This window comes from Monodon monoceros, unplaced genomic scaffold (assembly GCF_005190385.1).
Source record: "Monodon monoceros isolate NGI ecotype Baffin Bay Population unplaced genomic scaffold, NGI_Narwhal_1 Super_Scaffold_18, whole genome shotgun sequence".
Classification (NCBI taxonomy): Eukaryota; Metazoa; Chordata; class Mammalia; order Artiodactyla; family Monodontidae; genus Monodon; species Monodon monoceros.
The window spans coordinates 75,435,485-75,454,125 of NW_021703774.1; the positions used below are offsets into that span (position 1 = coordinate 75,435,485).

Consider the following 18,641-nt stretch of genomic DNA (forward strand, 5'->3'; position numbering starts at 1 on the left):
CCTTTCGCCCTGCCCCGCCAGGCCACGTCTCTGACTCCTTCCAGACCAGACCCTCCAGCAGGGTCGAAGAACTTCATGACAGTGTAAAAGTTTGAGGTCTCTCACTTGTGGAAAAGCCTTAAGATCTGTTTAAAGAGAAGGTGGGGTGACTTCATGACAGCCCAACAGAAATTAAGACCTGTTGGCAAACTATTTCTCCTGTGAATTTTTTATACACAGAAGAATGAACAATGAGAACTCCGCTGAGATTTTTTTTGGAAGGAGATAGGTAAGTGGTATCAGGACATGTGTAGACAACTTAAGAGTGACTGCTGAGGGATTGGTTGCTATCAATGGTGACATTCACAAGACCCCAGGCAGCCTTGTGTATTAGCATTGCCTAGGCAACTGGAAGGCAGGTGCCCCCAAGATTCCATGACCGCCCCCCCCCACCTACCAGTTCTGTTATTGCAACTCCAGATGGTAACCTCGCATGCTGGGTCCTCCTCTGTCACTCCTGTCTGAGTGTGAGCTATAGACGGTGCCTTTGGCTCTGAGCACTGGCATAATGAACCTTGTTTTTGCGGTTGCAAACCCTCAAGTTTCTCCCAACAGTAAGTTAAGAATTCCAGTTTCTGTCAACCCTCAGTCCTGATTAAACTTACGTGATTTCACATGTTTTTAATCCATCATATGTTTGGGTTTCTTCTCCCCAGTCCCTGGCTCTACCTTTTCTGCCACATGTCACCATGGCAGTATTTCTTGGCCCTTTATCTGATCTGAGGGTAGAACTTACACTCACGGAAATCAACCAGGAGCTTCAGTTGTAGCTGGCAAAGAAGAAGCAGGACTTCCAAGACCTCCCAGAGAAATTCCTTGTATCCCAAGCTACTGCCTACTCCCTGGCCAACCAGCTGCAGAAATACAGTTAAGTCCTAGGGGTCATGGTCACCAAAGTGATGAATGATCATGGTCTTCCCTCTGAGAAACAAAAACTCTCCAGACTTTGTCTCCTATTCCCTTTGTCATTTTGAATTTCATTCTGACCACAATCCAGGAAAGGTAGAAGTGGCTATTTTACCCTCAGTTCCCTGAGGATGGGAAAACTCAGGCACAAAGAGTTGAGCCACTTTTCCAGGTTTGCGGTGAGTTGTAGGGTGAGATTAGAGTTAAAATCCCAGATATTGATTCTTGGTTCAGGCATTGAACTGCCTGTTTCTCTCAGGAACAAGCTAAACTGTGTCAATTGGAATCTTTTCTGTTCTGTATCTGATCCTGCATCACTGTTGGCTAAACGACTGGGACTGATGAACTCCATCAGTTCAGGTTTCCCTGAGGTCCCATTGGCAAAGCCCTGTGGTAGTTACACTGGGGTGACATGGTGGTTACACACTGGGGGAAGCAGGGGATAGTACCTGCTTAAAAGGAGCTTAAGGATGAGTCTGCTCCTCACTGAAACCATGGGCTACCTGTTTGAGTTGTAATGAATAATGAGGAAATTCGGACAAAGCTCTGACAATAGTCCCTGGCACAGTATAACACAGTAAGTTCAAGTTCTACTATGTCTAATAACACAAACTTTCATAGTATTTGGGCACATTTTTTTCCCAGGTCCTTATGGTTTCATGTATTCTCTTTCACACAAGTGTATCCAGGTGAGTTTTTTACCTTTGAGATACTTGTCCATTACTGAAATCCCAGCACAAGGGAACCATCAGTCCTATAGTCCTAGGGGTCTTCCCAACCACACAGGAATCACCAGGAATGCCCCTGCTCAGCGTTTCACCTAAGAGGCTGCGAGTATTTGTAAGTGGCCCAGGATTCAGTGTCAGTTTGCCAAACACCAGTTCATCTTGTCTAGTTACTTTCTGTGCCCTGGAGCTTCTGTTTCCTCAGCTCTAAAACAGGGAGTAACCGAATGCCATGCAGGTGGGAGGCTGAGGAATCAGATGTGGAAATCCCTGTGTAGAGCCTGGTACTAAGGTTACATCTGTCCTTGGGATGGACCCTGCCTCTTCCCTTGAAGGCAGTGACCACAGCAGCCTGTCCAGCTTTCCCCTGAGGCAGCGTCTCTCTTTCCTCAGAGTATGAAGCATTTAAGGACATCATTGAATCTGTGCTGGGGGAGAAGCTGCTGTTTGAGGCGCTGAGGCTAGCAGAGAAGCTGGCAGAGAAGCCCACGCAAGCTGAGAGGTGAGATAAGGAGGGCAGAGATGTTCATGGCAGGCACATGGCACAATATTTATAAACCAGCAGGAGAACACCAATTGGTGAATTACGGACTCCAATTGTTATTCAGAGCCTCATTTACTCTGCTTTTAAAAACACTATTGACTTAAAATCACATATCATGAAATTCACCAAATTCAAGTCAACAGCTCAGTGACATTTGTTACCCTCAACAATGTTGTGCAATCAATACCTCATTTACCTTTAAATCACAACCCCCTCCTGACTGACTACACCTTGTCATCCATTCTTGACCCTGTCATTCTCATGTTTTTTTCCAATTCACACCAGCTGTATCTGTCCACACTCCTTGGGGATGTTCTCACAGAAATCCCTAATAGTGTGTCATCTTTGCATTTTAAAATTGTATCTTCTGTCCCACCTTGGGACATGTGATACCCTAACTCGAAGTCAGGCACGAGAGCTGACCCAGTTACGGCGGACATTACGGGAAGTGAAAGATGACTCTGTCCTACTCCAGCAGCACCTCAAGGACCTCCTCACCCACAATGACCTTGACAACCACCAGGGGCAGGGCTTCTAAGAGCGGCTGACTGAGGGACACAGGCTGGCAGAGCACCTTGCCCACAAGCTCAGCGCAGCTAAGGGGGCCACAGTACCTGATAACACTGAGCTGCTCCAAGGTCCCCTGCTCACAAGAGACTCCACACCTGCACTAGGAATGTTTTTTTATCAGCTTTCCTGTTTCATGTCCCGTTTGGGGCTATGATAGGAGCAGGACTGGCTGAGTGGGAGAACAGAGGAGAAATGCACAGGGTGGAGGGCATAGTATTCCAACTATCTGATTCCTCCCTGATGGACCATGGCCTTTGGCGCAGGAGGCAGCATCCGCCCAGTGTTAAAGCACAGAAAGGACGATGTGACAGGAGGCAGGTTGTTAGAGTGAAAAGAGCCCTGGACTAAGCATGAAAGTTCCCAGGGTCCAGCCTGAGGGCGGCTGTCTTTAGTAACACTGAGTGAGTGATTGATTTTTTCCTATCCCAGTATCTGTTTCCTCTTCTGTAAAATGGATCAAATAATCTGTTGATGGTAGCTGTAGTGATGAAATGGGGAAATATTTACGAATGCACTGCAGAAAAAAGAAAGCCCTTCACTGTGTGGTGCTAGATAAGGTGCTTGATGTAGTCAGACTTGGTGTTGGGAAAGCTGTTTAGACTGGACCACTTTCTATAGAGAGACTTCCCCTTGATAACCAGCAGAAGCCACCTGGAAGAGCCCAGGATGTTCCCAGGGGGAGGGATGTGGGACATGGTTCTTCTCCTTAGAGAAAGGAGGGGATCTTGTGAGAGCTGTGAAGGTTCATAGAGCCTGTGCCTTTGGCAGAATTTGTGGCAGGATGGATGATCCAGCTGTAGAAGCCAAGCTGGAAGGTGGACAAGTATGCAGTGATGTAAGGGAGAAAGGACACTTTAAATGTTTGTCCAGTTCCAGGCAGAAGGTGTCATGATGATGATCCTCTGGTTTAGTCAGACTGCCTGATGGATCAGAAATCCATGCTAGGGCAATTGTTTAAAGACAATGCATTAGAACTTCCATACAGTACTAATTCATACCTAGGTATTTATGAGTCTATGACCATGTGAGTTGCTGTGTTGGTAGTGAGTGAAGTGGCAAGAAGCTGACTTCTTGGATATTTCTGAATTTGCAGAAATTCGTGAAGATGAGGAAGATGAACAAGCACAAGAGATACTCACATCTAGGTAACAGTGAACTAGCAGGAGCTGGTAATGGGTGGGTAAATTATGGACAGGGTCACAGAAAGAACAGTGAGGTCAAGAGAGTCACAGATGCCAGACGCAAGGAGAAGCAGAACTGCAGACTGTATTGATTTACTTCGCTCAACCCACATGGAAATGGCCGTGTTAACTTGGTCGTCTGTTGTCTCCGTGCTGCTTGTATGTACGGCCCAAGGTGAATGCACCACCCTTAGGATTTCCTGCACACACACAGAATATCTGTTCTCTCCTAAAGGAACTCCAAGGTGAGATAAATATCTACTCCTACACAGTTGTTTTAGGTCCTTGGGAGGAAGGTACCTAGCAAAGGAATTAGTAGAGAAGTAACCAGAAAAATTAAGCATCAGGACAACTATCTAGAAAAAAATTGGTTGTCATGTGACAGTAGTAAGAGAAAGAGGCCTCGGAGGCCTTTCTATTCCTAAAAAGAAGGCATAATATCTCTGGGAGTCTATAATGCCTTAATAGCCATATTCACTTGACTACTTTATCTTAAATTGAACATGACTTAGGACCACGGGAGTAGCATCTGGTATGAAAGTTCTTTTGTGTTTCATGTTCCTGAAGGTACCATACTGGGATGGTTGAGTCTCACTGCTCATCAGACGTTGTGTGGCCAGTGCACGGAGCACCTGCTGGTCTCCCTCTCCTGCCCCATGGCAGCCACACTCCACCTCACGTACGGGAGGATAGTTCCTTCCCTCTTTAAGGGGACTGCCCTTTTGGTTTCTCTGACACTCCCGATGCCTCCCATCAAAACCAGGCAGGGCAGCTTGGGGTCGGATCCTCTTTGTTTAATTTTCTGTCATCCCTCTCCCACCTGGCACAGTGTGGAGCTGCAGGAGGTTGAAAAGAAGGAAGTGCCTCAGGAATCCCAGGATGAATGTGTTTTGACTCCTTCAATTCTCCAAGCAAGTTCTGACTGCAACCAGCCTTACGGTGATGGCAAATTTGCATTTGATGAATCAGAAGTGGGCCCTGCTCCGGATGGAGCCTGTGGTTGCTCCCATGCTAAAGAGGATGAAATTCCAACTGATCTCCCAAGTAGCCTCCATATTTGTTCCCCACACCTGTGTAGACTGAGGAAGGTCATCTCTGAAGATAGTCCCTATAGACACATCTTGCTTAAATCAGGGGAAAGGAACTATTATGAAACACAGACATCAGGTGGCTCAGGGAGCCTTTATCCCTTTCTAGGCCCCAGTCATGCCTTTGTCACCCTGGCACCAGTGTCAGGCATTTGGACCCAAATCAGGTGTGACAAACTCTCATCCACCTTGGGTGGAAATCTACAGGAGGTGTTTGTCAGACCTAGTTTGGATCAAATGTGTCTTGTCACCTGCAATGACCTAATTTTTGCTTTTTTGTACAATGTCCCTGGCCTTTCTATCCTTATCCAGACACAACGGCAGACTTGCATATACATCAGGAGAGGTTGTTTCCCTGGTTTCACTGCTCTCAGTCCCAGTCTCCATCTTCTCTATGTTGGCTTCTAACTGTTAGCTAAGCAGTCATCTGAAAACCAGGACAGACACAGCTGTACCATTGCCTTGTTTGGATGTTTCCATGAAGCAAGGCTGGGCTCTGGCAGTCCCTTCAGCCTTGAATGGGCATGGTTTCTGTGTCACACCAAAGATTCTTTTTTGGTTTGAGGGTTTATACAATTCATCCATCACTCTAGTCTCAAGTATAAATTCCTCTAAACCATCAGCAACCACATAACCTGATGGGGCTAACCAATATTGTAGAAACAATTCTAGAAAATAACTCAGCTCATTTTCTAGGATCACTGGGGAAAATATATCATTAACTATTTATACAGGCTCAGAACAAAGGATGTTGGGAGAGCACTCTACCAGTTCAATAAGAGAATTTCCCTGATGGGTCTGGGGTCCAGTCTAATTCTAAGACTTAAGTGTCCTGGAATGTCTCTGCTAATGTATTACGTTCTTGCACTGAGAATATTCATGTCCTTGTGGTGTGTTCACTGAGTAGGTATGTGTGAGATGTGATTTACTTATTGTGACCCACTGTCTCTGAATTTCTTGCTAGACAATCAAAATGATCATAAACAAGTGGATGGACAAGAGCCAGTATCCCCCAGGTAATTCTGAAGATTTGTGGGCTGTGAATGTCAGTGGTGACAACAGGAGACCTCAAATCCAGGGAAAAACAGAATTACTAAATGTAACTCTTTCATCCATTCAGTCAACAGTCAAATATCCCTTTTAACAACGTTGTCTATTTTTATTGCGGTAGTTGTGTGGGTTTCAATTTATTAATCCTTCAAGTATAGTAACGTACAGTGAGTTGACCCTGGTGAAATAGCCAAACTTGGGAGTTCCTGTAATCAAGTGTTCTCTCCTGTGTGGTTAACAGCAGGGTGAGATTCATATCGCCTTGTGCCTGTTTGGCATCAGCATGTTGGTAAATATTTGATTGCAAGTGAAGAAACTAGAAGAAATTCATATTATAACAAAATATTGAGAAAATAGTTCCTGAAGGCAGAATATCTAGAGTCTATAATTCCTCAAAAGCTGTATTCACTTGGGCACTGCATATACAGATCAACACAATGTATGCAAACAAGTTGGAACCACTATCTTAGTCTTCTGTGTGTGCTGGGGCTCATGACTATAGCATGCAGGGAGAGTTCAGTCTCCTCCCTCAACAGCTGGTTGTGTGGCTAGAGCATCTGCTGGTCTCTCCCTCTCCCAACCCATGGAAGCCACACTCCACTTCACATACAGGAGGATAATTATTTCCTTCTTTAAGAGGACTTCCCCTTTGCTTTCTGTGTCCACTCCCTATGCCTCCCATCAACACCAGCTAGGACAGCATGGTGTCTGCTCCTCTTAGTTTAATCTTCTGTCATCCCTTTGCCACCTGACACAGCGTGAACCTACAGGATGTTGAAAAGAAGGAAGTGCTCCAGGAATCCCAAGATGAATGTGTTCTGGCTCCTTCAACTCCCCAGGAAGGTCCTAACTGCTACCAGCCTTACACTGATGAAAAATTTGCATTTGATGAAGAGAAAGTGAGGTCTGCTCTGGATGGAGCCTGTGGTTGCTCCCATGCTAAAGAGGATGAAATTTCAACTGGTCTCCCAGGTAATCTCCATTATCTTTGTTAGTATACTCTGAGAGAATTAATCTGCTTAGATAGACTGTATGCTTACATATTGAAGCCTGGTTTGAACCAGACTCTACAATTGCATTTAAAATAAGACATTCTACAAGTTAGTGAACTTTTCTCAGTTCCTAGTCTTGTTTGTCCCTGTGGCAAATCACTGGAACGAAGGCAGTCCTGCCAGACTCACATGTACATTGTGGCACAGGAAGTAACTTTGAGGCCTCCTAATTTTGAATGAATGTCTTATATCACATGAAATTCTCTAATTTTCATTCCTGAGCAATGTCCCTGAGTTCCCTTACGTGTCTGAGTCTCATGGCAGTCTTGTTTCTATCTTTGGAGATGTCACTACATTGATTCACTTCTGTCAACCCACAGTCTATCTCCTTTGATTTGTGTTATCTTGTCCAGAGTCTTCTGAAACCAAAATATAAGCCCCACTGTCACACTTGGTACATTTCTCTGAAGCAAGGCAGGGCCCTGGGACTTCCCAAGCTGATGAATGGCCATTGTTTCTTTGCAGCTTTGAAGATTCTTTTTTTTTTTTGCTTTTATAAATTTATTTATTTATTTATTGGCTGCGTTGTACCTTTGTTGCTGCGTGCGGGTTTTCTCTAGTCACGGTGAGCAGGGGTTACTCTTCGTTGTGGTGCGTGGGCTTCTCACTGCGGTGGCTTCTCTTGTTGCAGAGCATGGGCTCTAGGTGCACGGGTTTCAGTAGTTCTGGCATGAGGGCTCAGTAGTTGTGGCGCATGGGCTTAGCTGCTCCGTGGCATGTGGGATCTTCCCGGACCAGGGCTCGAACCCGTGTCGCCTGCATTGGCAGGCAGATTCTTAACCACTGTGCCACCAGGGAAGTCCCTGAAGATTCTTTTGACTTGATGGTATGTAGATTCCACTCCCATCTAGTCTCAATGTATAATTCATCTAACCCATTAACAAACAGCATTTCAGATAGAAAAGCCTGACTATTACAGCAACGCTCTAGGATGGTAGCTGGGTATTTCCCCAGGATCTGTGGGGAAAAGGATTTGTTTAGCCATTTGCACAGACTCGGGACATAGGATACTCTGAGGATGATCTGTCATATCAAGGACATTCATCCAGTGGCTCAAGAAGGAAACCCAGTGGCCTTCTTATGAGGCTCTCTTTGGGGCCTCCTGGGCTATTTCTCTCACAATAGCCTGTTATCACACTGTGAAGATTGGCACAGGATTGGGCATTTGTGAAGGGGTTTTGCCTGATGTAACTGTCCTGTCAATTTATTTGTAGAAAACCAAACTGATCACAGTGACCCGCAAGGATCAGTGGCTATTGCCACAAGGTAATTTTGAATATTTGTGGGCCGTTAATACAGTGATGACGTCTGCAGGCCTCTGGTCCAGGGAAAAGCAGGAAGTGCTGAATATATTGTATCATCAATTTTCCCAACCACGAATTATCATTTTTTGTAATGTTTTCTGCTTTCATTGTGGTACTTATATTGTTTCCCATTTCTTATTAACTTCTCAAGTTTATAACCCAAGCCAGTTGACCCAGGTAAACTAAGTCAGAGTGATTTTTTGGCACTCACTCATTATCTCCAGTGTGGTTTATAGAGTGAGGTGCATATCTGTTTTCTGCCTGTTTGGCGTTAGCATGTTGGCATGTATGTCATAGCAAGAAATGTAAATAGACCATAATATTACTATACCATGCCACAGTATTTAGAGAGGCCTCGATGGCATGAGATTTCTGGGACACCAGAATGTCCCAAAAGCTGTATGCACTTGCCCGTTCCATGTGCCACTCAATGCAACGTAAATGAAAGGGTGAAAGCCACTGGTACGTGTCTCTATATGTTGTGAGTCATGACTGTACCATCCAGAGATAATTCAGTCTCTTTCTTCATCAGCTTGTTATTTGGCCAGAGCACTGAGCACCTAGTGTCCTTTCTATCTCCTGCCCCTGTGAAAAAACACACTCTGTCCCACACACAAAAGGGAGTTTTTCCCTCCTTAAAGGATCAGGCCCTTGGCTTGCTTCACCACTCCCTTAAACATGCCATCAGAACCAGGTAGGACTCTATGATTGCTGATCCCTCTTGGGTTAATCTTCAGTCCTGCCTCCCCACCAGGCTCAGCAGGGAGCTGCCACAGATGGTAGAGAATGGTGTCGCATGGGACTCACTGGATGAATACTATTTGATTTACTCAATTCTTCCTGGTCTGTCAGACTCCTTCTGGCCTTATACAAGTGCTGCCTTCTTCTCATTTGAGGAAGTGGATGTCTCTTATGCTCGGGATGTAACCATTGAGTATTCTTTATCAATGTGATAAAACTCCAACTGGACTCCCAGGTAGACTCTGTATTCTTTGTATCCCACGCCTCAGGCAGTGCGGAGATTTGTCATCCCTGTGTACAAGCTCTGTAGACATAGTGATTTGAATCAGGCTCTATGACAGAGTTTTAAGCACAGACATCAGGTGGGTCAGGGAGCTGTGCTCTGTTCTTCATCCAGGCCAAGCCTATGGGTCAGGCCCCAAGTTAGATAATGGATCCAAGGCAGGTGTGACAAACTCACTCACTTGCAGGTGTGCAAGTGCACAGGGATGACTGTCGTTTTTCCTGATTCCCATGAAATGTCTCTTCTTACATACAAGCCTCCTATTTTCATACCCAAAAAATGTCCCTTGAATTTCTGTGCCTTTCCAGAGACGTTGACAGCCTTAATTCCATCTTTGGATTTGTTGTTTCACTGGTGTCACTTCTGTCATCCCCAGTGTCTGTCTCCTCTAAGTTGGCTGTCTCAGTGAAGCAGTCATCTGAACACCAGGACACGAAGACCTCTACCATCACCTTGTTTGTATGTTTCCATGAACCAAGGCAGAGCCCTGGCATTTCCCTACCCCGTGAATGGCCAAAGATTCAGCGTAATAACAAACATTCTTTTTTTTTTTGCGGTACGCGGGCGTCTCACTGTTGTGGCCTCTCCCGTTGCGGAGCACAGGCTCCGGACGCGCAGGCTCAGCGGCCATGGCTCACGGGCCCAGCCGCTCTGTGGCATGTGGGATCTTCCCAGACCTGGGCACGAACCCGTGTCCCCTGCATCGGCAGGCGGACTCTCAACCACTGCACCACCCTGGGAAGCCCAAACATTCATTTTGATTCAAGGTTTTGTAGATTCCATCCATCATTCTGCTAAACCAGCCAGTGCATGATGAGAAAAGCCTGAATATTACACTATTCTGTTAGAATGCAGGTGAGCTATTGCCCAGAATCTGTGGGGAAAAGATGTGTTTAACTTTTTACTCAGACTTGGAAGAGGATACTGTGGTGAGGATCTACCAGGTCAGGGAGATCTTGGCTGATGGCTCAGGAAAGCAAACCAAGGCAGGTACATAAGACACAACCTGAGGCCTCCTGGAATATTCTTCTTAAAATATCCTATCGTCCCACTGGTGATGTTTTTGTCCCCATGGTAGTATTGGATACTGGATTATTATCGTACACAGGATGATCTGCTTAGTGTTTCCGGCCCGGTCTGAATTTTTTTTTTTTACATCTTTACTGGAGTATAATTGCTTTACAATGGTGTGTTAGTTTCTGCTTTATAACAAAGTGAATCAGTTATACATATACATATGTTCCCATATCTCCTCCCTCTTGTGTCTCCCTCCCTCCCACCCTCCCTATCCCACTCCTCTAGGTGGTCACACAGCACCAAGTTGATCTCCCTGTGCTATGTGGCTGCTTCCCACTAGCTATCTATTTTACATTTGGTAGTGTATATATGCCCATGCCACTCTCTCACTTTGTCACAGCTTCCCCCTCCCCTTCCCCATATCCTCTAGTCCATTCTCTAGTAGGTCTGTGTCTTTATTCCTGTCTCACCCCTAGGTTGTTCATGACATTTTTTTTCTTAGATTCCATATATATGTGTTAGCATACGGTGTTTGTCTTTCTCTTTCTGACTTACTTCACTCTGTATGACAGACTCTAGGTCCATCCACCTCACTACAAATAACTCAATTTCGTTTCTTTTTATGGCGGAGTAATATTCCATTGTATACATGTGCCACATCTTCATTATCCATTCATCCGATGATGGACACTTAGGTTGTTTCCATCTCCTGGCTATTGTAAATAGAGCTGCAATGAACATTTTGGTACATGACTCTTTTTGAATTATGCTTTTCTCAGGGTATATGCCCAGTAGTGGGATTGCTGGGTCATATGGTAGTTCTATTTGTAGTTGTTTAAGGAACCTCCATACTGTTCTCCACAGTGGCTGTACCAATTTACATTCCCACCAGCAGTGCAAAAGTGTTCCCTTTTCTCCACACCCTCTCCAGCATTTATTGTTTCTAGATTTTTTGATCATGGCCATTCTGACTGGTGTGAGATGATATCTCATTGTAGTTTTGATTTGCATTTCTCTAATGATTAATGATGTTGAGCTTTGTTTCATGTGTTTGCTGGCAATCTGTATATCTTCTTTGGAGAAATGTCTATTTAGGTCTTCTGCCCATTTTTGGATTGGGTTGTTTTTTTTTTGATATTGAGCTGCATGAGCTGCTTATAAATTTTGGAGATTAATCCTTTGTCAGTTGCTTAATTTGCAAATATTTTCTCCCATTCTGAGGGTTGTCTTTTGGTCTTATTTATGGTTTCCTTTGCTGTGCAAAAGCTTTGTAGTTTCATTAGGTCCCATTTGTTTATTTTTGTTTTTCTTTCCATTTCTCTAGGAGGTGGGTCAAAAAGGATCTTGCTGTGATTTATGTCATAGAGTGTTCTGCCTATGTTTTCCTCTAAGAGTTTGATAGTTTCTGGCCTTACATTTAGGTCTTTAATACATTTTGAGCTTATTTTTGTATATGGTGTTAGGGAGTGTTCTAATCTCATACTTTTACATGTACCTGTCCAGTTTTCCCAGCACCACTTATTGAAAAGGCTGTCCTTTCTCCACTGTACATTCCTGCCTCCTTTATCAAAGATAAGGTGACCATATGTGCGTGGGTTTATCTCTGGGCTTTCTATCCTGTTCCATTGATCTACGTTTCTGTTTTTGTGCCAGTACCATACTGTCTTGATTACTGTAGCTTTGTAGAATAGTCCGAATTCAGGGAACCTGATTCCTCCAGGTCCGTTTTTCTTTCTCAAGATTGCTTTGGCTATTCAGGGTCTTTTGTGTTTCCATACAAATTGTGAAATTTTTTGTTCCCTGTCTGAATTTATCTGTAGGAAATCATACTGTTCTTGAGGAAGAGGAAGACCAAGACCTTATCTGTTCTAGGTAACTATGAAGAAACATGGGTCTTAATTCAGTGGTGACATCTGGTCATATCAGATGCAGGGAAATCTGAAAGTGCTGAATATGCCTATTTCTTCCATTCTGACAACCACAAGGTGTCCCTTTTAATAATGTTGTCTGTTTTCACTCTGGTACTTGTATAGGCCCCTTTATGAATCCCTCTCAATGATAGTAACCTACAGTCAGTTGATGCAGGGGTAATAATCAGCCACCCGATTTCTTGCAGTCTCCTGTTCTCTCCTTTTTATTAAAACCAGCATGAGATGCATATCTGCCTCTGCCTGTTTGGCCTTACCACACTGGCAGGTATTTGATGGCAAGGAAAGGAAGGAGAAAAAAATTGGTGTCACATTTCAGTATTAGAGAAATTGGCCTTGAAGACACAGGACTTCTAGGAGCCCATTATGCTGCTAGAGCCTGTTCACTTGGCTGCTACATGTAAATTTCACCAAAAACTTATGCTATAGTTGAAGCTGCCTTTACGGTTTCTGAAGGCGTGTGTGATGTGACTGCTGTGTACTGGGGTAGTTCAGTCTCCTTCCTCCTGGGCTCGTTTCTGATCAGTGCTCAGAGCACGTCATGCTCACTTTCTCCCCCTCCCTCTCTCTCCCTTTCCCTTTGCAAGCACCCGCCGGCCCCAGATAGGAGAGGATTGTTATACCTCCCTTTATGGGGACTTCCCATTTCTTTTCTGTGACTGTTAGGCAGCTAGCTACAGATGAGCAGCAGGGGAAGGCGGAGGTGGAGACTCAGGATATGTGAGCCAAACAAGGAGGGTCTGAGGGACAGGTTGCGGTCAGCACGTCCTGAAGCAGCAGGAAGCACCTGGCCGAAGGGGAATTCCCCGAGGCACGCAGGCGCAGTTTGAGCCAAGCGATAACCGTAGATAACCCCAACCTCATTATGTCATCATTATAATAGAATTTACATGTGGTTTCAACCCCCCCCCTCCCCGCCATGGGCTTTTCTTAGCGAATTTGGGTGAAAACATGGAATTATGGGTAAAAGCATGCGCAATATAACCCGTCACTCACGTGACGAGACCTTGTCACTGGATCTTAACCCAACTCCTACCCTTAGGTTCAAAGCGCTTATAAACACCCCGCGCCCCTATAGCTGGCCTGGTTTCACTTTGCAGAAGCCAGTCTGCGCTCTCTCCGAGAGTGTGTCTATGCTTTAAGTAAATTTTGCTTTGAGCTTACACCCGAAGTGTTCGTCTGCAATTCTTGGCTTAATATTACAAGGACCGAGATGGCTGGTCCAGATTCATCTATTGACCTCCTCGGTTGAACTCTCCAACACAACGCACACCAAACCCATAACATGACCGGTCCCTTAACCCTCCCATCAAAACCCGCCAGGACTCCGTGTTCCTGAATATTTGCTGTTTAGTCATCAGTCCTCCAGACCCCACAAAGCTCAGTCTGGAGCTGCTGGCGGTAGAAGAGAATGAAGTCCAGCAGGACTCACTGGATGAATGTGATTTGGCTGGTTCTATCGGCCATCGTCTGTCAGACTCCTGTACGGCTTACACAAGTGCCTCATTCCAATCGGATAAAAGGGAGGTCTCCACAGTTCTAGACGTAAGTGGTGAGTACTCCCATTATAAAGAACATTAAGATCCTAGTAGGTCACAAGGTAGCATCTGTATCCTTTGTATCCAACAACCAGTACAGACCTGTAAACAGGTCCTCAGACTCATGTTGATTTGAATTACGTTCTTGGATTTAATTTTTAAAAGGCATCCATCATGTGCCTTTTCATTCTTCTTGTCCCAGGCTGACCTCTGTCACCTGGACCCCTCTCATCAGTGCAGGCATTCGGTATCAAGTCAGGCTAGAGAGGGGAAGTGGAGGGGTAAGGGCAGGATCTTGGCTGCCACCGTCTCACCTGCAGGAATTTGTGTAACAGACCTCATTTTTTCAAGATAAGGATCCTCATACTCATGAAATTGTGTTGATAATTTTATTTCTTGAAGTTTCTTACAAAGTCTCTGGCTTTCCACACGTTTTCAGTCTGCTCCATATTTGCAGTATCTGTTATATTGTTCACCAGCTCCAGGCTTCTACCCTGGGCTGCCTACCTCCCTCTGAAGCATTTGCATACCAGATCCTGAATATAAAATCCTGTCCATGCCCTGTGATTTCCAGGAAGCCAAAGATCTGTCTCTGGTGTCCCATCCTTCAGAAATAGCCATGGTTCTCCTCCTTTGAGTAGCAACAATGAGCCTTCCACGTGTGGGTTATAGTTTCAATCGTGTGTGTAGTCTCAGTGGTATAATCTCATGGAAACTATCCACAACCTGTACACCTGATGGGGTTATTGACCTAATTTATGAGCAAGTTCCCCTTGGGCAGCAGTTCATAGGGAGTGTAGATTAAAACCTGGTTTGCGTTACTTCTTGGGCTATGTTTTTGACTTTTCTTCTATGAGAAGCGTTTGCATTGTTAGAAGCTTTACTCATAAAATCATCTTGAAAAAGTAGAAGAAACCCCACTGTGTATCGGACTATATCTGTCTTCTTTTATAATTAAATTGGCCATGAAAAATCATTTTTGTTCAGTGTGTGCCTTTTCACATTGGGACCATCTTCTTTCCTGTTTCCCGTTCCTCCCTGAGGTACAGAGAAGCAAAGGCTTTCTCAGGATTATAGTAGTTCACAAACCAGAAATGGAACACATGGTTATTGTGCACCTGTTGTGTACCATGCACCTTACTAAGCAAGCTCCATGTGAGCCATAACCCATTCAGTCCTCGGGGGACACTCTCAGGTAGGTGTGTTATCTCATGGTAGAGCCGAGGGCACCGAGGCTCAGCAAGGTCCCTTCACTTGCCCAAGACTCCCGGCCACTGGGCTGTGGGACACTGGCCTCTCCTTGGCCTGACTCCCTAGCTCAGGCTCTGTTCGCTCCTCTCAGCAGTTGGACCCGTCAGCGACTAAGAGAGGATGTTGCTCACGTTTTCCTTTTTGCCCTGAACCAAATGATTTGAAACTATCTGAATCTTAAACACAAAGTTGCCAGACTGGCGCAGAGCACTCCTGTGGTCCCTCGCTCAGATCTGCCAGCTCCTAATCCATCAGTGCACTTTGTCCCGTGAGCAGAGCCGGCTGCTCATCCAGCCCCTCCAGGCGAAGCCACAGCTCCACGAGGCTCTCTGTGGAAAATCATCAAGGGGTGAGAGGTCCATGTCTCTCAGCGCCTCCTGCCCCCAGAATTATCTGCTCTCACTCAGGGTCCAGGGAGGCCTTGAGTTTGGCTGTGCTGGTGCCCTTAAAAAGGTGCAGAGCTCTATCTCAAAACACCAACAGCCGGGTCTGAGTTTCCATGAGGAGGAGAAGAAATTCTCAGACACACGTCTCAGAAGTGAAATGTGTGTGATATGGCACAGCCCTGCCAGGCCATCATTCACAATGGGCCAGGAAAGGCCAAATTCCCCCACACAGATGGGCTGAGAGGAATGAATGGAACATGTAACTGATACACAGATCCACCTGTGTCTGGGTTCTGATGATAACCTGAGGACAGTGTGGCTAGCTGTGATGCAGCAGCATGGGCACAGGTTGTCGGGTCTGCCCCATCCTCTCTGTACAAGGAGAAACCCTGTAGAAACCATACAAACACTAGATTTTTCAATTACAACTTGACCTTCTATTGGAGGCTTCCCCACACAGTAATAATATTGGTCAGTACTGTCGATGTTTGATGAAATGTTTTGTCCTTTTCCCATGCAAATGCAAAGAATATTCCAAGCATAGGTAGACAAATAAAATTACATGATGAAATTACGCAGTGAGAATTAAAAACAATCCTAGACATTGATTCAAAATCACATTGGAGAGTGGGGACACCAGGTTTTGACAGTTCTTTCACCCATCAGATTTGTTAATTTAAGAGGTTTTACCCTTCAGCCCAATGTGAATTATCATAAAATCTGATTGTGTCCTAAAATTGATGACTAATGATTAATGAACTCTGCCTGGAAGAAATAGGAAGGGCACGCTGGGCTTGGAGAAGTGCTTGTGGAAAAAGCCCTGGAAGCTCAGAGAGGCTCCTCGTGCAGGGTTGGGGTCGGGGGGGGGGCCAGCCGAGTCCAGGAGGATTTGTAGAAGGGAGTTGTGGGAAGTGATGTTGCAGAAGAAAGAGGGGCAGAAGACAGGAGGACTACAAAGGCAGGTGAGGAGTTTAGAGTCTGTGTAGTAGAGGAGGGAGGATGAATTTCCACAAGCCGAGGAGCATGTGATGAAACAGGATTTGGGGGTAATAAGACAGGTGACCTTTGGTAGTGTGGAGAGGACAGAATCAGAGAGAGCAGTTAGAAGGAGATTGGATGAATCGTTGATGAGAGTCAGACATGGATGCTCTCTGGAAGACTAAGTGGTAACAGATATATGAGAGACACTTTAAAGAAACAGTTAAACAAACCTCACTGAGGATGAGGCTATATGGGGGGAAGTGGGGGGGGCACAGCAATGTGGAGCAGGTCCTGTGGGCCATGACCCCACCTGAGACTGACCTGGACTGGATGAGGGTACTTCATACCTTTGGTTAGCCCACATTCTGAGACTATGTGTTCATTTCACAGGAGAAACATCAAAATATTTGATTAGGAGCACTTTCCAGACCCCACTGGAGGGGTGTGTAACGTAAGGAGTGTGCATTGTATCATCAATCTAAAGAAACACAAATTCTGATTCTGCAGCACTTCTGTACCTAAGCTTCCAATGAGGGATTCAGGCCTCTACTACACTACTTCTATCTGCTAATACCATCCGTCCCCACTCTGCCCCATGTGACAATAGAATATACACATGTATGGGTGAGTGGAAAGGTAGACAAAAATTAAACGTAAGGAAGTTCGAAAGGTTCCAGAACTGTGAAACATTCTATTAACTTGGTCCACATCCTGTAGATTCTCAATTCCTTTTTCTATTGGTACCTGAAGGCTTTAGGCCATACTTCTTCCCCTTTTCTTTTATTCTTGTGGGTAGATATCAACAACTCTTTCTCCCCCATGCCTTGAGGCCTGTTTAGAGCCTTCTCTCTAGGCTACAGGACTAAGGCTAATAGCTGAATAATAGGCGTGACCTCATATGCCATCCAAAACCCTCTAGATTCAAGTGGGTGATTTTTCATTTCAAGGATGTTGCAGCCTAGCACCTGCCATCTCAGCATCCCCAGGCACAGCCATAAAAATGACATCTCCTTCATGTACGTGATGTCTGCCTTTATTGTCTGGGTTATTGGGTGGTTTCATTCATAGGCAGGGACATCAGAAATGGGTGTTCTGGGAGGGATTAGCTCAGGAAAACTTGGATTGGTCCTACTGAACCCTCTTTTCCTTTCAGGTGACACCTGGGAGGACTGTCACCAAAGGCCTTTGAGTTTCCAAGGCCCAGGGGTACAAACTTCACAAGCACAGCTGCAGAAAAGCACCCACATGACCAATTATCTGCAACTGTAGCTGGACCAGCATTTCAATTGTGGGCACAGCAAAGCCACACTCGGTCTTTCCTCCACCATCTGGGGCTTTACGGCCAACCCCGATTCTGGAAGCCAAGGACCACTCTTCCTAGGTAAAAAATAAAAGGGGATTAGGAAGCTGTAGTTGTCTCAGGGTTGAGGGTGGAGGGGGCAATGGGGCCTTTCCCACGCCCACTGTAGATCTGGTTGAAATCTGTGATGCTCTACCAGAGTGAGGTGAGCAAGAGCCTGGGATTTAGGACCAGCTCTGCCTCAGGCCCTGGGTTTGCAAACTCCTGATTGTTTCACTGGGCCAAGTTATTTATCTCCTTAGGTACTCACATCTCACATCCCTCATCTGAACTCTTGAAAAATTATTTCCCCATTCCATGGTTGTTGGGAATATTAAGCAACATGATGTCCAGAAAGTCTGATCAGTAAAAATGGTTTGATAACAACTATGAATATATAACATCTAACCATTGTGTCTTTCTGGTGCTTTAACACTTACAAAATGATCGCACATGTGTTGTTTCCTCTGAGGTAGAGCACTTTTTTGATCCCCACTTTCTCTGGGACCCGTCTTCCCTTGCTTCCTCAGAAAGGTACGTTGGCCAGTATTTTCCTCTCCTTTCAACATCCACCCTCAAGTCAATTTTCCCCTGCTAGGTGCTCTCAGTAACAGTGTATTAGTAACATTCTGTAGCAATGTAAACCCTGGCCACACAACTCAGCCTCCAGTTTAGCTTTCATATCCAGGTTATTTTCCTTTTTTCCCCTCTTTTTAAA

General features: G+C 45.2%; 1 protein-coding gene across 1 annotated transcript; it reads left to right on the plus strand.

Annotated features, from left to right (window-relative positions):
• Positions 1–133: 133 nt before the first annotated feature.
• On the plus strand, positions 134–18,641 carry LOC114897896 (neuroblastoma breakpoint family member 4-like). The gene is given in 12 exon segments (XM_029226954.1): positions 134–906; positions 2,064–2,172; positions 2,500–2,924; positions 3,878–3,929; positions 3,980–4,210; positions 4,795–4,904; positions 6,018–6,069; positions 6,861–7,075; positions 8,370–8,421; positions 13,712–13,980; positions 17,738–17,965; positions 18,187–18,641. Coding segments are annotated over 12 exon segments (2,028 nt in total). The 5' UTR covers positions 134–728; the 3' UTR covers positions 18,294–18,641.